This window comes from Strigops habroptila, chromosome Z, assembly GCF_004027225.2.
Source record: "Strigops habroptila isolate Jane chromosome Z, bStrHab1.2.pri, whole genome shotgun sequence".
Lineage (NCBI taxonomy): Eukaryota > Metazoa > Chordata > Aves > Psittaciformes > Psittacidae > Strigops > Strigops habroptila.
This window is the reverse complement of record NC_044302.2, coordinates 99,580,521-99,603,265: the sequence shown is the minus strand read 5'-3', so window position 1 is coordinate 99,603,265 and position 22,745 is coordinate 99,580,521. Positions and strand designations below refer to the sequence as shown.

General features: G+C 39.3%; 1 protein-coding gene across 4 annotated transcripts in view; it reads left to right on the top strand.

The window, feature by feature from the left end:
• DYM (dymeclin) overlaps positions 1-22,745 on the top strand; it is a 223,273-nt gene that overhangs the window by 109,338 nt on the left and 91,190 nt on the right. For 3 of the 4 annotated variants that reach the window (XM_030471037.1, XM_030471038.1, XM_030471036.1), the window contains 3 exons: positions 1,608-1,721; positions 3,059-3,153; positions 21,096-21,260. In XM_030471037.1, the coding sequence (XP_030326897.1) occupies positions 1,608-1,721; positions 3,059-3,153; positions 21,096-21,260 (374 nt within the window). The remainder of the gene's footprint in view (positions 1-1,607; positions 1,722-3,058; positions 3,154-21,095; positions 21,261-22,745) is intronic. The other variant, XM_030471039.1, reaches the window with a different exon arrangement.

Below are 22,745 nucleotides of genomic sequence, written 5' to 3'. Positions count from 1 at the left end.
AAACCAAGGGATGATGCTATGCTCTAACTCTTTGAAATGAGAGATGCCTAAACTATGGGCCCAGATTTTGCCATAGATTTTGCAGAATTTAATATTATATTCCTTCAAAAGCCTGTGTAGGGGCGATTGCATAGATCTTTTCTTTTTTTTAGGTAACTGTATGAGGCTTTAGATTCTGAAAGTGCTGTTTTTAAAATATTTCAGAATTTCACTGTATTAATATATGATTTTAATTTTGCTTTCCAGATAACCCTTTTTCGCAAATACAATTACGGTACTTTCCATGACAGTTTACATGAATGTGTATGTCTTAGAAGGAGTAAATAGTATGAAATCAGCAGCAACTTGAAGTAGTTCCCAGCATTGCCTTTCCCTTTTGCCTTCTGTAAGTCATTTAGCATCCAACTCTCCATATCTCCTCCTAGGAGTTCAGTTACTACTTCTCCATCCCCTCTCTTAAAGAGGTTTTGCTGAGCGAGCTTGTTAGGAGGAGGAAGAGAGAATTCTAAAAGCAGAAATTATATAAATTGAAGAGCAACAATTTTTTTGCTCATCCAAAGGAGAAGTGGCAAGAGGGGGTACGGTCAGAAGTGTTTTCATGTAACTCCGTAAGAGTTAATAGAGTTTAATGAAGTTGATTGTTGAGGTTGATGGGGTTTAGATTTTTCAAATGCACCTGTATGATTTTCTTTGAACATGAAGTTTCAACGATATACACTTAATATATCAAAAATTAAGTTGTATGGAGTTATAGCTTCATACAATAGTCCTTGTTAAGCAAATTTTTGTTGTGACCCAGAATAAACCTGAATTTGTAGTGGATCTTCTGCACTAGTTGAGTTCCTGTTGACTTGCTTTTACCAGTTCTTTAAGACAGGGATTTTTTGCTCTATCACTGTGGGTTGGTTGGATGGGTACTCCAATAGGAGAGAGCGGATTGAATTCTCCTTCTGCAGTGAACTCAGAAATGGTGGCAAACTTCATCCACCCTGATCGTGGAGAGCGCTGAAAGATACACAGCTCTTAACCTAGCTGATGACTTTCACTAACCTATTAAGGCTAGAGGCGTCACATCTGGCAAGAGAAAGGCTTCAATGTGAAGTCAGCAGTTAACCTGCTGATCTGCCCCGTGACCTTCAGCGTGTGTGCGCTTGCTGGTCAGTCAGAGATCGCATGTGCTGCCTCTTGCCCAACTGGTAATGAGGGAAAATAGGAAGGAACTGGCAATGTTATTCAGGTGGCTGGCTTGGAACTGGAGACTTTATGAAGTGAGAAGAGTAAGATCAATAAGAATATAGACGTGTGGTGGCACAGGGCATAGAAATTGGGGAAATGCCAAGTCGAATCGTCTTTCTACACGTAGTGTGTTTCCACTTGACTGGTGATAAAGTTGATGAGATCTACGAGGTGACAGTACTGCAGAGGTCTGTCTTTTTTCTTCTTTTTCTTTATTATTATTTTTCTAATCATGCTGTAGAATACAACAGATTTTGTCATTTTTGAGGCTGGAAGCTAGTTTACCTATCAGAAGGAATACGAGAGTACAAACAGCTTTTGGTGTTCTTATTCAGACCTAGGTGCTGAAGAATTTTGTTCTTGTTTTTCAGATATTGAAAAATATCACCTGGTATGCTGAGCGTGTCTTAACAGAGATCTCACTTGGGAGTCTCCTGATATTAGTCGTGATAAGAACCATCCAGTACAACATGACACGGACAAGGGTAAGAGTTATGTGTAAGTTAGTAAGAGTTATGTGCGCTTACGCACATCATGTGCATTTCTAACTTCAACAGCATCAATTCAGTTTCAAACAGGGTGTGGGATTTTCTTCATTCTGTTGCAACCAGTTGGCATTTGAATTCGCAGGAGGGAAGGAAATGGACAGATCAGCCATATTAACTAAGCACAGTGTTAAGTGGTTCTGAACTTGTAACACCGTTTCTGTATCATCATCCAGTTCATTGAGCAGGATTTTCTAAAGACTGTAATTCAGGCACTACACTCATCTTCAGATGAGAAGAAAAGTTTCTTAGTTTTATGAGAAGAAATGATTCCTTTTAGGTTGTTTGCCTCTCAAGTTACTCAGAAGTGGGAAATTCAGCTCTATTTATTGTTAGTGTTTTATGAAGTAGGACGGTGACTGGGCCATAAAAGCTTTTTGAGCTCTAGCAAACAAAAGTGCTTCAACTTTACAGCCTCATATCAGATTGCTTTCGTGCATTTTTCAAGTACTTGATTCTATACCTTATCTCAAACATATAGGCATGGTATCCTACACTTTTGAGTATATTTAGCAATTGAGGACACAGAAGTTTTTACATTGAAAAGTAGCAAAAAATGTTTAAATATATTTTAAATCGGAAAACTTCAGGATTAAAACTTAGGATCAAAAGAACTGGAAGAAATGAGGCCGTTCTTGGCATATATTTGTAGGATTTGGAATCTGTCGTGTTGTGTAAATGTATATTTTAGGTCTGAGTAGGGAAATAAACCCCTGTTGGATTGCGTAAGTGAAAAGTTTGGTTCTGTGCAAACCCTTGACTTCACTAGGGCCAACATTTAAATGCTTACGTGGACAAATGGTTTCAGGGGTGTTAAGAAGGAGACCACTCTGAAGTGTTGTGTGGTTATAGTTGGGGGATAGATAGAATGCTTTGAAAGAGTTAATAGGGAGATGAGCAGATGAAGCGAAAATTTTTGGTTAAGACTACAAAAGGGAGAGAGAGGACGGGAGAAGATGAGAATGTTTCTCATTATTTGTTGTATCTATGATGTCATTGTAAATAACATTGCTAACAATATGTGTATGTGTATCCATATGGACATACACATTCCAAAATCTGTATGAAACAATCATTCTTTTGTAAGCTTTACAATTTAAGACAACCAGTTAAAACATCACCAAGTATATACACTTTGCATTTCCGCTGTATGCTTTTGACCGTGTCCTTTAAAGCAATATGTATTACTCAGTCTTTTGAATGATTCCTGCAATAGGTGTCAGTGTATCAAAAGAACAGCTTGATGTAGGTTTTTTCTTTCCTCTTCTTTCTGACAGGACAAATACCTTCATACAAATTGTCTGGCAGCCTTAGCAAATATGTCAGCACAGTTCCGCTCACTTCATCAGTATGCGGCTCAGAGGATCATCAGGTAAATATAAAGACTCTTGAAACTCATCTTTGAAACTCAGGAGTAGAGGAACTTGTATTCTGTATTCCTTAATAGATACCAATGAAGTAAATAGCTGAAATGCTAACTGAATAACTAAACAATCCTAGAATAAACCTCTTTGCTTTATACTTGAATCTGTTCTGAATGCACAAAAGATACTAGTTTCTCTGTCTGAGAAACTTTGGAGTCTATTAACAGAACAGCACAGTAGCTGATTTCAAACCAGAAGGTTTTCAGGGATTTGTGTGAATTATGGTTGGGTTTTTTTTTTTTTAAGTCATGTATCACATTATTATAAAAAGGCACTTGAGTGGTGGTTCCCAAATACTATACAGACTGGATTTTCAACTTGCTTTACTTCTTCCTGCATATTTGGCAATAGATCTATTTGTTAAGTTAGACATAACACAATGACCATTTTGCGATGATATGGGCAATAAAACACATACTTTTCAACTGATAAAGTTTATTAGCCATTGTAGCCATAAGTAGTCAATATCTGCTCTGGTCCTAAAACAGGGCCATAACTTTAAAGAAGTAGATACTGAAGTTGCAGACCTCTTTGTAAAGGCAGGTAATCGTGTGTCCAGCATCCTTTTCGTCTTGGCAGTCAGCCCCACTCCACGCTCCAGGGGAAACTGGGAAGGTCCTTGTTAATGCGATCTGGAATAAACTGTTAACAGTGCTTGTCAAATACAGACAGCGTGCCAAAAATAAGTAAATGATAATTGCATGCCTGTACACTTTGTAAAGGGCTGGGTTAACAAGGCATTGTTCTTAAACCATTGCTCCTCAGGATTTAATTCTCTCTGAGTTCCTTCTCTTTTGGAAATGGTTGGTTGTGGAAGTATGGACAGCAAACCAGGATGAAAGCATTCTGCCTCTACCTTTTCCCTTCTGATGCTTGCTCTCTTTTCATACCTTTGGCAGTGACAGTGGGGGTTCAGAATTTGAATTGGAGCTATTTTCTTGTTACCTATCACAGACATCATATGAAATACTTGCTTCATTTCTCAAATCATAGGCACAGAGTCTGAGTTTTCCAAGCATTTGCAAATGTTGCCCCCTGAAATCACAGATCCTGGTGTGGTGTGAGATGCTCTACCTTGATGCTGAAACACTTCGTCTGTTTTTTCGTGTGATACTTTGCCACTTCAGAGCTTTTTCCGACATTCCCAGTTTCTGATTTTGATCCATTTTATTTTGCTGCTGTTTCTGCAGACCAAAGTGAGGTGTGTTCCTCTGGTAGTTGGGGCAGGAAGAGGTTACCTTGCTAGTCCTGTTACAGCCAGCTCTATCACCGCTCCGTAACCTTGAGTCCTTTAGGCTAACTGCATGTGTATTTCTGTGTGGCTTGGCTTTTGTCAAAATGCTCTCAGTTTATGGACGTCTACATTCAAAGTTCAAACTCATGGTTCAAAGTAAGTTTAGCTGGATTGCTTTGATTTAATTGGGTTAGAAAATGGCTAAGCATGTGGTCTGCTGGACTATAGTCCAAAGAGACTCCATGCTGTTATTTTTAAGCTTCTCCCTTGTAGCCAGATGCTCCATATCATTATTATTGTGGAAGTAGTAGAGGTGACTTTAAATTTTGGAAAACAGGGCAACAGGAGGAGGGCTAGGGAAAGAAGATCTTATTCTGCAGTTAAAAAGCTGTACATCTGGAAAATAGGCAAAAATGGCCACCAAGTTTGGGATTTAATTTGTCACCAAGATCATGATTGCATATAAATCAAAAGACTGTACTATAAAACTGTGTTTAACTCTGTTGTAAAATGTCCTGCGGCGCTAGAAGATGAGCAGGCTGGAAGGCAGAGTCAGTTGCAGGGGCAGCTTGTCTCCTGTGTGACTTTACTGCTAATACAGTAGCATTTTCTTCTCAGGAGCTTTACAACCTTGGGTTCCCTGGCAGGCTTAAGCACCATAAAGGAAGTATTTTAACCCAATTTCCTCTCAAAATCCACAGACTTGTTCTAAGTTTCAGTTATTAAGAACAGCAATAGGAATGCACGTTTCTTAAGAGATTGATGTTTTGAAGCATACATTGTCCTTCCTTTTCCTGCCTTATGAAGCCTGTTAAACTTAGCCACTATTAAACTTAGCTAGAGCTGATGGACCCAGCTTTCTCCATGATGCCAAAGCGGAATACTTATATTTAAATTCCTGTTCTGGTTCTGCCATCAGAGTGCAAGCATCTCTGAGAGAAGAAACCACAGTATCTATAATGAAAAAGTAGTTTCAGTAAAGGAAGAGCCTAAAAAGAAGATGGTATTTTATATTGCATGAAGTATTTTAGGGTATAGGTTTTTAAATTAAGTAGCTATGAAATACTTAACTTAAAATCTGCTTAGCAATATAACTGAACAGCCATCATTGAAGCCTCACCAGATGCTCTAATGATTCCTTCCTTAATGTGAGAAGTAATTCCATTTCCATGCAGGCTTTTTCCTAATCCTATTCTGAGCATCGACTGCCAATTGTTTTAAATTCTGAAGACTATTTTCTCTGAAAGAATTAGCTGGGAATATTCAATGTAGTGTACTTAAGAGCTCAGCAAAATACAACTTCATAATGTTGGGTAATTTGTGTCACAGAAAGCATGAAAATTGATAGATTTGTATAAATCTATCACAAGCAGCTGCTGGAAGTAAAAATAGATGTAATAGATGTCTTATAGTAAGATCCAAAGCACTGTTCACTTAATGTTGGATGTCTTCTATTGTAGATTACCCTGACTTCACAATCCTTCCCTTCCCTATCCACTGTTAACAGTGGTTTGTTTCTAATTACACAGAGCTAGTTTATCAGCATAGTGCCAAGGGTGATATTGCACTGCACTGTGTCTCTGTCATGTTTGTGGAGTGCTGACATTTGTAGTATCTTTAAATTATATTGGTAGACTTATTATAAACAAATAAAACGTGTGTCGATGTCATGATTGTCACAAACGACTACCAAAAGTAGCTGTATAGTCTCTAAGCAGTAAAGCACAACCAGGTGGAGTGTTACTTACCTGCAGTGAGTGTAGGTTTTTCCTTTGCCTGGTTTCTGTTCTACAAATCCAATTACCAAAAAGTAAAGCCATAACTGCAATATTAGGGCGGGTATTCAATTTGTCACTTAAAACTTCAGTTAGTCGGCATCAATTCCTTTAACCTATTTGGAAACAGCTTTCAGGATCTTTGGCTTTTTCTACAGCTAGCCTGCCTGCTCCAGTATGTGACACACTTGGAAATGGAGAGTCTGTCTCTGAACAGCTGTATTCTGACATCTCATCACCATGTCGTTCTAATAAAATCAGTGACAAGAAAATGACGGATTACTTCAGGCAACCACTTTTGCTATAGCTTCATGTATTGGAATGTTTGCTGTTTTCTGAGCAGGCATATACCACTAGAGGTTGCCGTACACCTCGCTAATTAGACATGCACATTTAACTTTAAATGACTTTATGAGGCTAGAAACACTATCCAGTTTTCCTTTTTTAATACGCTATCACCACAGCTGTTCACACACAGGGCCGTGTGAGCCGCTAAGAACACTTCATCGGTTGCGCTTCTCCCTGTTAGATGACATAAGGAACTTAAATATCAAAAGATGGCATGTAATTATATCAGTGCCATATTTTATAGATGTCTTTGGCTATCATAGGGAGTTCAGTGGGATTCAGGGAACGACATGAAGAAAGAGGTTTGTCAGCTGTGGCTGCCCCATCCCTGGCAGTGTTCAAGGCCAGGTTGGACACAGGGGCTTGGAGCAACCTGCTCTAGTGGAAGGTGTCCCTGCCCGTGGCAGGGGGTTGGAACTGGATGAGCTTTAAGGTCCCTTCCAACCCAAACCAGTCTGGGATTCCATGATTCTATGATTCTGTGATCCTCCTGATGCTCACAGGAGCCAGGTGGAATCAGGAAAAAAGGTGTGCTCAGAAGGGATACAGATCAGAGACTTGTGCATGCTGTGGGATGCAGTATGTGGTGCTGGAGTGTTGTTGTAGCCCTGCTATACCTGTTATGACAACAAAGCAGGAGACCTACAGCCAGCTGTGCCTATTCTGTGTCTGACAGGCAGAAGCAGAGATAGCAACCCTACTTCTCGCTGGTTGGCGAGCCTGGAAGCTGTACGATACCCTGGAGCATAATGCTGAGCACTGGAGTTGCTCAATGTTGGGTTTGTCTTCTTTTTGTTTTAAATACAGCTGTAAGTACTGTGCTTAAAATATCCGTTCTTCTAAAGGGAGACTGCATCACTGTGGATCCCCAAGTCTGTCTTCTCTCATCTGGGAAGAGGACAAAGCCCTTCTTTCCCTTTGTGCTCTTCAGCAAAGTGTTCATCATTTTCCAGAGACAATTATGCTTCTTAAGCTACGAAGAAAAATTCCCATCCATTCTGACAGGTGCTGCTATATTTGAGAAGTTTCCCTTCGCCAACAAAACCATTTTGTTTTTGCAGTTTCCTAGTTTAGTAATTTAATTTTTCTGGTATGGTTTCCTCTTATAGAAGTCTGTGAGGATTTTCTTGAGTGAAGATATTTATGGCGGTTCTTTAAGAACAAGAATACATGATGTTGATTTAAACTGTACTTTTTAAACTAAGATTATGCTGGGTTGAAACCTGTGTTTAAGTTGTAATGTATGAGTTTCTGTAGAAATGTATTGCTGCTGCAATGTGTTTATTAAGTACATACCAGCGGCAAGTGGCTTTGATCAGAAAATTTCATGCTGGATGAGAAAAAAGCTTACTATCATTAGTGCTGCAGAGAGTAAAAAATACATATGGCATGAGGAGAAAATGCATTTCTCATAAGTGGTCATTTAACTTGATTTTTTTCCTAGGGAAGTATCTGAATTTTTGTAGTAGACACATGAAGCTCTGTGTTTTATATTCCTGCTTATGAAACCATGTAGCTGGTTTTTAAAAATATGGAGTAATGTGCATCCAGATTTCAGTGTTTTCAGGTTGTTTTGACTTTTCAATGACTACAAGTTTATCAGCCATTTATTTAACGATGGCCCTGCTTGCTCTGAGTAAAATGGTCAGAGTAGTGTAAAACATTTGTGATTCAAACAGTAACTCCAGTTAAAAAGTGAATTATTAAAACATGTTGTGAATTACTCTTTTCCTTTTTTTTTTTTTTTTTAATTTTTTTTATTTAAGCACACAATTTTTAATCATTTAGATGTGTGCTTTATTCTTGGGTTCTGGTAGAATTCTTGAGTGCTTGGGTTTGCAGAAATGAAAAGTAGTTTGTCTGCAGAAGAGAGTTCACTGCTTTTCCAAGAATGATTTTTGCTTACAATATAAATATCTGTTGGGTTTGTGAATTTGAATTTTGGTTAGTTCACAGTTCCCCTTAATAAAGTAGCTAGGTTTTTCTTGCAATGTTTTCCTTTTTTGGTCATCTTTATAGGATTGCACATCTTTGTAATATCCCCCATGTTATTTGATGGAGTGTGTCACATACTATATTTCCTGCCTAGCATTTTATAGGCTGTAAGTAGTCAGATTAGTTGTTATTATTGTCAATTTTCATGTTGTATCATCTTTAAAAGAAGAAATCCTATTACTTCCCTCTGCTTTTCCCTAGATTATGTCAGTTGTTGCTTTTATAAATTAGGGATTAGGAGGAAACAAATCAATTTTTTCACATGTTGCTGTGTTTGTGATGATGACTCTGTGATCCATGTGTTAATTGCGTCTGATACCATGGCTTTTTTTTCTGGCTTATGAGCATTTGTTGAAAATATTTTTATTTATTTTATATATATTTTTTTTGAAAAAGTGTTTTTAAACCTTCACTTTCTTCAGCAAGGATCTCTGTGTATAGAAAACATCTTGAGTTTGCTAGGAGTTTGGTTATTCAAATAGGTCAGTATGTGTGTTCAGCAAAGAAAAACATCTATGCAGCAGATACTTGTGATCTGACCTGTTATTAGGGGCCGTGTTCAACTGAAAAATCTGAAATTGTTAGTGTGTGAATTTGATGAAAGTAGAATTTACCAATTGCTTAATAAATTTTTTAGCAGTGTCAATAATGAGATGTAATTGCTGGCCCGAAACTCGTTAGGCTGCTCACATAAGAAGATAAACCCATGTGGCTTTGCATGCTGTGAGCATTCTGGTTTTCCTGCCTTTTTTACTTCAATGTCCATAATGCTTTCAGAAAGTTCTTTAACATACAGCTTCCTCTTTAGCTGGAAGAGAGCAATGGGGCAGTTGGTGCAGAAAACTAGTGAAATGGATTTACCCAAGTCAGAGGCACTTCTTAAGGAGAAAAACTTGGGAAAAAAACCCAGGTTGCTGCATGAATGCTTCAAAGCTGTTTGGTTTATAATTTAATTCTCATTCAAAAAGTAGAGGGCAAAAGAGTTGCTTCTCATAGAGGAACCATGATTTTGAAATTGTGAAATGTTAGCTTAGTCAGCATTTTTATCTTTAAATGAGATATGTGAATGGGGCAAAATAAATGAAGTGAATACGGTATGCAGTACTTATGTGAAAGTCACCTTACTGGCTTCTTTCTTAGAGCAGGGGAGTGAATGGTGTTAAATTAGAGCTATTTTTCAGATAGAGAATTTCCCAAAATTGTTCCAGATTTAGGGGTTGGAACCCTTTGACCCTATGAAGCAGTATTTTGGAAAAAATCTGATTTCAGAAATGTCAGCTTTCAGTTTTCATTAAAAAAAAAAAAAAAAGGATTTATAGCAGAATAGCCAACCTATACCTTTATTAACACAGAACATGAATACTAGTTCCTCCTTCTTTTATTACTGTTTTAACAGTAATAAAAGAAGAGAGAGCTTAGAGCTTTGTTGCTTAGAGCTGTGTGGCTCCAAGGATGCTTTGGAACATGCAGGTTTGCATCATGCCATGCACACTGGTAGCCCAGACTTTAATGGCTTTAATGCCACCGTAGGAGCGATTAGTAGACAAGTCTTTTATATTCTGGGTTCAAATCTTAATTGGACCAGTAAATTAAATTTAAGTTTACTGATCTCTTAATCGTAATAGAGGAGTGTTCATAATAGCAAACCCTAGAGAAAAGAGGCTGCTTCTGCTCGCACACCAGTGTAGATCAAGAGATTTCACAAGTCAAATTATACAATAATAAAAGATTAAGCTCTGAAAGGGATGCTTGGGATTAATGTCCTGTGGCCAGAGCTGTTAAATACTGAACCCCCTGAGCATCAGCTGTCCTCTTCCTTTTAATAACCAAAAGAAAAGAAGAAAGGGATCGATGATAATGAGCAGTTTCACTAAACCATTGATGTCTGCCTCTGAAGATACTGGGAGGGGCGTAGTCACAAATCCATGGTTTCTGATTGTAAAACGTAAATATCTCTGGTCTGAGCTGTTCAAGAATAATACGTAATTTTTTCTCCTCTTTTGCATCACCTGTGGATTGTGGCTGTGCTAAAAGGAAATTACCTTAATGAAAGTTATCTCAACAGTATGGCTATTTCCTAAGTTTTTTTAAATGAAGGGTTTTTTAATGTTGGGCTTAGGTTGGATTTCGTTGGCGCTGTTCATATGCAGGGCATGAGTGTGCAGCATGCCCTGCAGCCCTAGGCTTTGATTCGGTACTTGAGGGAACTATTGATACAAACAATGGATTTCAGTAATTTCTGTCCCGAAATGTTTTCATACAGACATCATGTCACTGAAATAAACAGGAAGCACCTTTCTGTGGGTACAGCTTCAGGTGATTTATCTGCAGCTCAAGGAGCTTGTTTGGTTTTCTGTGTTTGTTGTGAAGCAGTAGCAAGTGACCTGTTCATCCCAGCAAGCTTTCATTGCCAAATAGTACTCTGCCTGATGAATTTGTTGCTTGGAAATGTTTGCGTTGATTTCCCCCCCCTTCCCCTTGGCTTCACTTTGCTGTCATTTACCTTGTGCTGTAAGACTTAGATTTTAGCAATAAATTCTCTTCGGTATGGAAGGCCATAGAACTGGGTGGTTGACATTGCCTCAGAAGTAAGAATTAAAAACCTCAAGGACATTTTAGTGTTGCTTGACTTTGAAAATAGTTTTGTAGCATTTTAGTTTAGAGGACAAGACATTTATTATCTAACCTGGATATAAAATGATTCTTTATTTATGAGAAACTGCTTTATAGTAATTTTATTTTTTTTTTTATCCCCCGTGCAGTACAGTTACAAAAGTGGTAATCCCGTTTTTATTACTTGCTTCAACAACTAATAAAGTAGAGTGAAAACTAACAGCTTCTCAGAAAAAGGGCCTTCATGGTGTTCTCATGTTCAGGCCATGTTTGAAAGAGGGCATTGTGGAAACAGAAGATCATCCAACAGCTCCAAGCCACTGAGTCTGAACTGTGCTTTTAATCCGTGGACTGTCAGTAGTAGAAGTTGTATGCACAGCAGGATACCTGGAGAGATTTCTATGTCAATTGGTCAACCTAGGGTAACTTTGGATTGCTCTTTCACAGGCTGTTTGCAGACACAGGCACACTAGTCTGTTTGCAGGTGGTTTTTATGCCCTTCATCCTCCATTCTGCCACTCTTCCTACTTACACGTAGGTTCACAAATCTGTGGGGACAGAGGTTCCCAAATCTGTGGGTTCCGAGATCTGCTTTTGTTGGGAGATAGAAGCAATTTATAAAGATCTCAGTAGAGTTAAATAAAAGAAACATATGCTGGCCTTGTTAGTAGCGTGTTGACCTAGATTAGCTGTAGGGAAGCTTATAAGCTGATCAGCCATTTCAAAATTGGGAGGTGTCATTGCAATTAGTAGGAAAGGCTGTGACAAAAGGGGAGACGACGATTGATGAGATACGGGAAATGAGAATATTAGTTGCAAGTGTCGTCTTGTTGGTATGACTTGGCAAAGCAAATATGATGGGGTTAATATTTAAAAGGAGTGAAGCATCCTTTATTACCATGCATTGAGTGTCGTCACGGACAAGCATGTTAAAATACTGCTTCAGATGTTCCAACAGAAAGAGGAGCACTCCATGTGGGCTCGCCTGTTTTTGCCTGTGTGTAACATATGGAGGTGAGGTTTTAGGCTGATATCAGCTGTTTCCAACATGGAAATATCATTGATCTTGATTTAAGCCTGGTTGCACCTGCTGGGGATTCTGAGTGGGCACCTGATGGGACAGTAATACCCTCGTCCCCCATCTGGTGTGAGCAGTTGAGTGCCCTGCATGCCATTGGAAGTGTTCAGAGCCTGGGACCCCTAAGCTCATGGGTTATGGAGACTTCCCAGATGGACAGGCTCATAGCTTTATTTTGAGATAGATTGTAATGGTGTGAACCACAGAGGAGTCTTGGGCAAACGATTACTTCTCTCTGTCTTGGGCTCTTCTCACATGAAGCAGAGTGGTTGAACTATGTTACTCTCTGCTTTGCATGTCACGGCATAGGGCTGCTTACAAATACCATTGCTGATTGCTCATCTGGCTTAAAAAGGTTTTTAGTATCTAAATACACGCCACTCTGTCTTGTATCTTGTATTTTAGTATCTAAATACACTTGTCTGAAGCATTTAAGCTTCAGACAAGATAGTTTGCTCTTTCCTTGACCGCTTTTTGTGTTTCTGCTGACTGGTAAGACATAGCCATCATGGTAGTGCTGTCATTTTTGGGGGGGAAGTCATTACTACAACTCATTGTTCTTCTGCCATCCAGGAAATTGTACAGTCCTCATTGTCTTGAAGCCATAGAACTGAATCTTATTGAAGTTTTGATACTTGTCTCAGGGAATCTAGAGCATCACACAGATATATGCATGCATCAAAGAGTGGCAGTCTGGAGGTAGAAAGCCCTGTTGTCGCATCTTTAATTCTTATGAATGTCCTATTCGTAGTTGTCTCTTTGATAAGCTCTTTGAAAACAGTACAGTTTGATTATAGTCTTAAAATACTAAGAAATAGTCTTAAAACTTTTCTTTTTTTTGGTGGAACCTTACAGCTTCTAAAACTGTTGATCTTGCAAATGCGTTATAATGGAGAGGAAGAAATACTTGAGGAAACCTATACAGAAATAACTATTCTTGTGATACAATTCCTCTGTTTTACAGATGAATTTGCAGAGTAGACTGAGGTTCTGAGTCATGTCACTTCAGATTTCTACATGTTTAATAGGGAAAGGAAGCAAAAGTGAGAAAGCCAGCAACATTATTCCAGTCCAGCTAGCACAATTTTGATTTCTTTTACCTGGCCTGGAAGAGAAGGTTAAGGCCACTAAAATGTTTACAGGGTTGTATACCACTGTGTTTTTGGGGATTTGGTTGTCTAAGGTACAGTACACTGAAGATGTGGATCTTGTAGTCTTGTTTTATAACAATAAATTGTCCTGCATAAGATTTCCTGAGATCTAAAAAACCCAAGGGAATTCTAATTGTCTCTCAGAAACTATTATTTGCTATTCTAGTAGAATCCTAGAAACTGTCACCTCGTCTTCTCAGTATGCTTTGAATGGAACGTACTTACAGGTGACTTGAAATAATGACTTGAGTGAACCTGTCTTTTATCTTCACTTGCAGGGTATTGGGCTCATTATCTGCTTTATTCAGACACAACGTGTACTCTTTCCTTTTTAGAAATTATCTCTTTGGAAAAAAACTGTGCGCTGTGATTTAAAGAAATGAATGAGTGATGACCTTAGAAGGATTTATCTGACAATTAAAATAGTATTATGGCTGTAAGTAAGCATCAATATGAAACAGAAAGACAATATTGATTATAAATTTTTTTTTTCTTTCTTTCTTGTCAGGCTGATTCTTATTTCTCATTAAACTCATGTCATTATATATGTCTAACATTGTTCCAGCATTGCTATTCAGTGAACTAATTTTACTTTCCAGGTATGTGAAGCCAGGGTAGGTATGGGTGGGTGCAAGGAGGGAAGCAGAGCAGTTAGTAATTACACCCAAATGAACTGTGTCGCAGTCCTCCAAATTGCTCCTGAAAACCTTCCTTTCCACCACACATGGAAATTTTTTGGTTCATTCAGACCTCACATTAAGAGAGGATTTTCAGACTGGCTTTTTAACTCATTTTAGGAATAGGTCATAACAGTTCGTGAAAGAGAGGGGCTTTGGGCAAGGGCCTGTAGGGACAGGACAAGGGGAATGGCTTTAACCTGCCAGAGGGGAGATTGAGATGAGCTCTGAGGCAGAAGCTCTTCCCTGTGAGGGTGCTGAGGCGCTGGCACAGACTTTTCCCAGAGAAGCTGTGGCTGCCCCATCCCTGGCAGTGTTCAAGGCCAGGTTGGACACAGGGGCTTGGAGCAACCTGCTCTAGTGGAAGGTGTCCCTGCCCGTGGCAGGGGGTTGGAACTGGATGAGCTTTAAGGTCCCTTCTTAACACAAACCATTCCATGATTCCTACCACCATGCACTTTCACGTAGCTTGCATGGCTCGCAAAGAGAATATTGCACTTTGAAACATCTGACACTGTTAAGTGGAGGGCGAAACTGTAGGTAGGGAAGAAAGAATGGAGATTTAACAACTTTAATGTGCATCAGGTCTTTACAACTGTTGAATGACTCATTCTTTTTAATGGTAATGGCCTTCAGCAAGTTTAGCAAAGAACAGGCTTTTGGGTAAAACAAATACACTTATTTCTACGATGAATAAATAAATTTGCTGTGAAGTTGTGTAGAGACACGTTTCTGTAACTCATTAATTGTGCTCTTGGGTCCAGAAGGAGGTCTTTCTCCAAATGCCGCAATTTACGTGGGCTCAGAGGGATGAATGCTGCTGCAGAACAGGGTGAGGAGTGCTCAGAGAAGCGGTGCCATCTCTTGCGGTGCTGCAGCCGTTGTCTCCCAATGGAGGATTTTCAGGTTCATGCATTCTGAGATGCAAATGTCTGTATTAATGAGGGTGTTGCGGGCACCTCCTGTAATCCCATGCAGAGCCCGTGAATTATCACAAGTGTCTAGCCAAAGGATAAAAGCTCAGGAGGTTTCAAAAGCAACATTCCCATAGTAGCATCTCTTAAGCTGCCAGGGATGTGTGCCTTCCAAGTAACCGGTGCATCTGGGTGATTAAAGCCTTTGCTCTTTGTCTGAAACATCAGTGCTGAATAGATGCTTCCTCTGAGCTCTTTCATATCCTTTTTTTGTTACGGGTCATCAGTTGCTTGTGTCTGCTTCTAATATACAAATTCTTTTGTTCTCTTTGATAGAACTTCATCTGTACAGAGCTAATTTGGCCTTTCCATAGCAGAATCTCATATATTTATAATTTTATTTTCAGTCTATCAAACATCTCCAGAACTTGTTTGGTTTTCATTTCCTTGCCTTCCTTCACTATAAATACTTTCATGCATAAAGATAATATTCCTCTTAGAAGCCTGTTGTATACATTTGGCCAGTACTGTGACAGAGTGCTGCCTCGGGGCATGGGAACTTAATGTCTGTGACACATTATCACAAATAATCACGTCTTAAGTATTTAAATAATTTTCATGCTTCTCTGTTCCATGTTGTTACAGCACCTTTAACCCTATAACGACCCCTCGCCCCCAAACTGCTGTTTTGCAATAATGTAATTTAAAATCCTGTCATCACTCTATGCTATAAGATATAAATTTAGTGATAATTGTATCTCAAAAGTAGGCCTGCAAGCATGAAGTATTTTTAGAGAAGTCACCCTGTTACTTAGATTAGGAAGTTAGATGGGGATCAAGGATAGGAAGTTAGATGGTGATCAAGGAGGAAGGAAAGTACCACTAGTGAAGAAGGATCAAGTCAGGGATTACTTTGAGAACTGACATATACACGTGTATGGGGACCTAGAGATACACATCTGGAAGCGCTAGGAGAGTTGACTCTTGCCATTGCAAGACCACTGACTGCCTGACTGCAGCCAGGTTTTGGGCCCCTGGACATAGGACGGGTGTTTCTGGACCGGAGCAAGTTCAGTGGTTAGGGGCTGGAGGGCTTTCTATAAGATGTGAAGATGGGCTGAGGGATTTGGGGTTTTTTAGCCTGGAGAAAAGAAGGTGTCAAGGCAAGGCTATGGCAGGAGTTTCAGAGGAAGGGTTAGGAGCACATAGGAGTGGGTTACTAAGAAGGTAAAATGAAGCTCTGTATAGAAGTGTGTGGCAGGAAGATGAGAATGAGTGGTCATGAATTGAAGTCAGGAAGTTCCAGCCTGATGGAAGACAAGAATTCGTCATGGTCAGGGAAGCATTGGCACAGCAGCCTGCAGAGGTCGTAGAGTCTCTGTCCCTGGCGACTTTCAAGACCCAACTGGACAAATCCCTGATCTGGCCTGTATTCAATGTTAACCGTGCTTTGAGCAGGAGGTGGGGCTGGAGACCTCCTAAGGTCCTTTTCAACCTCAGTTAGGAGGTTGAATAGTTAAAAAAGTATTGAAACTGGCTGAAAAAGGAGGAATTGTTTTAAGTGTTCTAGCATGGTGAAGGTCAGTGCAATCTCCTGCATCCCCAGTACTGACTTTTATTGTACCTTTAAGCAGCTTAATTGTGCTAATACCACATGGACAGAAAACCACCCCGAAGAAACCAGACCACCTTTCTATGGGCATATGCATGTCAGGCTTTTATAACAGTCTTGTTACTGAAAAGCAAATATAGGTAGTACTCTTTCTGCTGTGGCTCATCAGCACCACAGTTAGTCATGTCATCAACGGCAGAGTGCAACACAGAAATGAAAACTTCAATCCAAAATTCTGATTTCGGTTGAGGTATACTATGTATTTTACCGTTGGCAAGAAGGCAGATAGGCTTTTGATGGTTTGCCTTTCCACTGTTTATACTGTATGAAATAATATCAATAGGTGATACTTTAGGCAGAGCATAAATGAACCATTCTCATGGAGTGGATGGTCTAATAAGTTGTTGTCATCATCTGTGTAGTATTTGAGCACAAGAATGTATTTTGTTTGGGTTTGGTAGGGGAACGTAAGAGAAAGGACTAGCAGGACACAAGTTATCCGACATGAACAATAGTAGAATGTTCACAGCACATCACAACATTCTCCCCACATGTACGCTGGTAGTTTGGGGTGCTGACTAGCATGTACTAGTTTAATTAGCTTCTACTTCCATTGTTTCTTTTTTAAATAAAGCTTTCATATTGGCTTTCCCATAAAGTCGTGTTGTAGCATAACTTACCTTTGGAAAATACAGCGATTAAGTCTTCAAACTCCACAAAAGATGTTATTTGCTGTGCATTTTTCAAATTCTGCTGCAGAAACAATATGACCTAAATATTTAATCAGGCTTAGCAGAATTGGCTTTTTTTATTGCAGCAGATTAATCTAGTTTCTCTGAGCTGATGCATGTGGCACGTATGTCTTCAAGACCTTACGTTTTCTCAGTAATGTTAAAGATTTATATCCTTCATAAAATCTGGTATGCACCAAGAGGAAGACTATGCATTACAATTACTCAAAAATTAGCACTGGGGATTTTTCTTTTGAATCCTCTAGATGCTGTTTCAGACTAGGTTCTACTCAGAGAGGCGTTAGTGAGTACTGTTTTTCTACTGCTTTTCTATATCCTGCCCGATTTACTTCATTTCTGTGTTGTTAAAAAGATGTCAGCCTGCTGGTGCTGTTCATGCCTTTGGCCTTGATACATTTATTTTGAAACTGCAGTTGACTTCACTAGGGAAAATACCAGCTTTCAGGTTTAAATAAATAAGGATGTAAGTGGCTTTGCATGTTTTGCTTAGTGCTGTTGTCTCATTCAAGTCTGTTCTTGAAGTTATGGGTGAAAAAAATTGATATGAGCATATCCATGAATTTTTTAGCTGTTATTTTTGCTAAGTGTTTAGTCTACGGCTGTAGTCTTGTGTACACCTCTTGAATTGCGTGGAGTTTGAGTTAAAAATTGGAACTGATATGATCACCTAAACCAAACCAATTGCAATGGCCACTTGAGACTTTGACAAACATGAGAAACAGCAGGTTTGGAAGAATCTTTAGCAAAGTCTCATTTGTTTGTTGGTTTGATGATCTGCGTGTTACACACAAGGTCTTCGGAGAGCTTCCAGGTGATCAGGGAGACTCAATAAAGCTGCAGAAAGACACAGCATCCATTCATGCCAAGAGAGCAAACTGCATGCTGGGGTGCGTCAAACATAGTAAAACCAGCCAGTCAAAAGAGGTGATGATCCTGCTGAATTCAGCGTTGGTGTGTCCTCACCTTGAGTATTGTGTGCAGTGCAGGGCCCCACCACTTAAGAAGGACGTGAAGGTCCTTGAATGTGTCTGAATGTGTCCAGAGGAGAGCAACAAAGCTGGTGAGAGGGCTAGAAAGGATGTCAGATGAGGGGTGGCTGGGGAATTCAGGCTCATCTAGTTTGGAGAGAAGATGGCTGAGGGGTGACCTCATGGCTCTATACAACTTCCTGAGAAGATGTGGAAAGGGAGGTGCTGAGCTCTTCCCTCTGGGATCCAGTGATAGGATGCATGGGAGTGGTTCAAAGTTGCATCAGGAGAGGATTAGACTGGACATTAGGAAGCATTTCTTTGCAGGGAGAGTTGTCAAAGCCTTGAACAGGCTTCCTAGCTAGTCAGTGCCCTAAGCTAGTCAGTGCTCAAGAGGCGTTTGGACAATGCCCTTAAAAACGTGCTTGAACTTGGTCAGGCCTGAGTTGGTCAGAAAGTTGGATTAGATGATTGTTGTACGTCTCCCAACTGAAAATATTGTCTTCAGATGGGATATGTCTCTGCCATCACACAGGCACTGTTCAGCTCGCTGCTAATCTCCACCTTCAGCTAACATTGACATCAAACTCCAGTTGATTTTGGAGTGTTTCTTTGATGCCCTTGTTTGGGATTGTCCAGACTCTATGGAAAGGAAACTTTTCTTTGCCTTCATCAAATCTGCACTAAGTTACAAATAAACGTAGATATATTGGGTTAATTTTTATACAGATATAAAAATTACGTGTTTCCCCTACGTGTGTCTGGGTAGCAGACAGTGAAGAGTGTGTACAGCGAAGGTGTCTGCCCTCTCTGGGGTCAGAGTGGTGATGAGAGCGGTCATTTTAACTACTGCTGGTTCATGAAACTCTAACAAGCTCTGAGGAAGAGGACGGGAGCTCCTGGATTACTGGAGATTGGTATGAGGGTGAGAGTATCCTCACGGTACATTTTTATTCAAAACCACGCATTATTCATGGTTAGCAAATGAGTCTTTTCAGTGTTGGTTTTGGTGTTTCATTCAATTTTTGTCTTTCCCTTTCAATTCCCAACCAGCTCTGTGTAGTAGAGAAAGTAGAAAAACAAACAAGAAACCCACAAAAAACCACCTGTGGGAGTAAACCCTTGGAGACTTCTAAATGCCACTTTCTGACTTCTTCAGGGTTGAACCTGATGCTTTGACTTGGTGCCTGTCAGTATGAAGCAGCTTCACTTGGAGCATCTGCACTTATTTTAAAGATGTTGTTGGATTTCTGTGTTCCTGTTCATTTCTATCCAGTTTTTATTCTGGAATCATGTAGCTGATCTGATGTGAGAGATGGATGACTACCAGATAGGAAAGGATCCTTTCTCTTTGGTCTCTAAAATACTATGCTAACCTCTTTTGGTTTAGATCTGAAGATTTGGGGGTTCTGTGGTTTTAATAGCCGTAGCCATTAAAGAAAAGAATGTTAATAACGTAATGTTTAATGGAGCATATGGAATATATATACTTTTAGTTGGGATAACTCTAGTCCACCGTGATTTCCCAGACCTATGTAATCAGACACTACTTCTTAGCTATTAGAACTTGACGCTGTAGTGTTTTGTTATCAGAAGTCAAAGGGTTGATCATATGGGTTTTACTTTTTATAAGAGGGAATTACTTCTGGTGTGGTATTTTAGTACAGCATGAGCTACAGTTTTGTCTTTCGGGTAGACAGAGTACATGAATAATACATGCATACACACACCATCAATCAAATATAATATTCTTTTTCAGCAATACTTTTTAAAATTTTTCAGTACTGTATTGTAGTTAAAGATTGCCTTTTGTTGTAAAGTAAAAGTAATGTGCCCCATAAAACATACAGAAAACAAAAATTTCAGTAACTTATAACTGTAGGTGCACTGGCTGCTGGAAAACTGATTTCTGGTGGATCAACTATGTGATTTCAAACTCAGTATCCTCAATTAGTCAGAAGTTGGAATGAAAATTTTTCTCAATGTATGTATTGTTGAGGGATCTAAGCTTTGATTTAACACAGGTTTAGGATAGAGGATTTAAATAATAGAGATACTTAGTCTTGGCTATGATTTAATATATGTTGGTCATAGTGGCTGTGATGCAAGTTAGAAAACTCAGGTTTATGGGATTGCATTGCTCTTGGTATGGGTTTAAAATCACACCTTTTGATAAATAAGTTCAACTTTGCAAACAGGAACGGCCTTGCCCTTATTGTCTGAAACAGTGGAAGGAAGAATTACAGAATTGCACTGGCTGTATTGTGTAAATACCCAAGAGGGCAGGTGACACTTGAAGTTTTGGTTTCCAAAGTGTGACACGTGAACCAGCAGCTCCGCCAATACCCGGAGCTGGCTCTGAGAATGGTCCTTCCTGTGCTCAGTCCCATCCATGCTGTGGCAGGAGGAGGTGATGGCGCCGAGGCTGGCAGTGAAGGGAGGGCAGTGCTGCTGACCCTGTCTCACACTGTGTCCCAACAGGGCACGAAACCCCTGGGTGAAGTTTTTGGGTAGTTTCTCCTCGTCCCATTACAAGCTACATTCTCATCCAGTTTGTCCCTTTGCACTAGTGACAGAACCAGTGTATGAGCATGGGTTAACAGATTTGTCTGTCCTTTGAAACTGTTGTTCTATGTCAAACTGCTCCATTGCTTTCTTGGCATCATCCGTTGACTCTTGGCACAAAAACCAAGGACGTTAAACCATGAATTAGCTTTCTTAAAGGAAAATACCTCTTTTTTCTGTTTTTTCTCCCTTTACCCTTGTCTTTCAGTTATACCTGCCGCCACTTGCGGAGATATGTATATGTCTTGGACAAACTGTATTTCCCCCACTCTCACTGCTCCACGCTGCAGCATTGCTTCTCGACCCTCAGTGACAATGGAGAGGAACTCTTGTCTTTAACTTGTTCTCACATTCTCAGATCCTATGCTTCCAGGTTATTAACCTCTGCTCTCCATTTACTGCATGCTGCATGCTCTGTGACTGATCTGTGCATGTTTTCAGTAAACTGATGAATGGAATAATGTTAATTTATAAGGGGATGTTTTGTGTCTTTGTGGCATCCCTGATATAGGTCCTAAAAAATGTGGTAGAAATGAGGGTCTGATAATGTTTTGGTTTTTTGTTTTTGTTTTTTTTTAATATATATATATATATATAATGTGTGGCCTTTGGAAGTTTTAAATGCTTTTCATGTTAAAGTATTTTAATCCTTTTCCCAAAACTATGACATAAGAACATAAGCTGCGATTCATGAAGCTTCTATATGATTACGTAGTTTGTTTGGAATTAGTGGAGAGATGTAAGTCGTCTTACATGTGTCTTATTGATGCCCATTGTCTATATAAATTGCTTTTCAAGAACGGGAATGACGAGAATCCACCAGCCCAAAATGACAACGTAAAATCTTTGTTCATGTTGCAGAATTATACATGCTCTACAGAAACTCTGAAATGGCAGGAATTTAAGAATAAATTCAACTTGCAATACCCAATTGTTTTCTCCAAGCTGTTTACTCCAAGTAAAAATTCAAGTTTTACTATTTCACTGTTGACACTGCAGATAGTAAAATATATTAACCAAGATGCCAGAAGCTTTAGGGAAAAAAGGCAAAAATTGCATGACAGAATTGATCAGAACATGGAAAACATCCAGGGTGGAAATGCAGCTTCCCAGCTAAGCCAGCATACAATAGCAGCAGACCACACAGTAAACATAAGTAAAACCAGCTTTGATTTGTCAAGGGAAGAAAATATGGTATGCAAGCTGAAATAACTCTTTTTGTACAAAAGAAATTTTATAGTGGTACATAATGATGGAGAGTCACACTGAAGGATCTCAACAGGAGATGAAAATCTAGCTGTCCCAGGGGCGTTCTCCAGATTAATTTGGAACAGGGCTATGGTATTAAAGTAGGCAAACCCCTAAGATTTCAAAGGCATTATTTAAAAATGAATAATAATAATGAGGGCAGTCTGCACCAAAATCTTGTTTATGATGGAATGTTTTACGTGTAGGAATGATATCGCGAAAACATAAAAGAAATAGCTTAATTATTCCAGCTTGTTTCAATGAAATTTTGGTAATTCTGTACAATGGCTGTGCTACAACATTAAGTTGGCAGAATCATCCTTGGGAGACTAAGTACTACTCCATGGATATTGCACCTCTCAGGTGGCTTTATGGATGAAAATAAGCAGTGATAACACTATATGCAGTTTTATATATCAAGCTTCTGAAGTTTTTAGAGCAAAAAGTTCGTTTAGTTAGTCTCCATACTGAAACTGATGGAGAAATAGTTTACTGGTATTACTTTCTGAAATGGGAGTTACGCATCAGTTGAGATATATTAGAATATATCAGCCAGGGAGATTGTAAAATCTCAGGTTTTCATTACAGGCTATCCTTTTATGAGATAGGA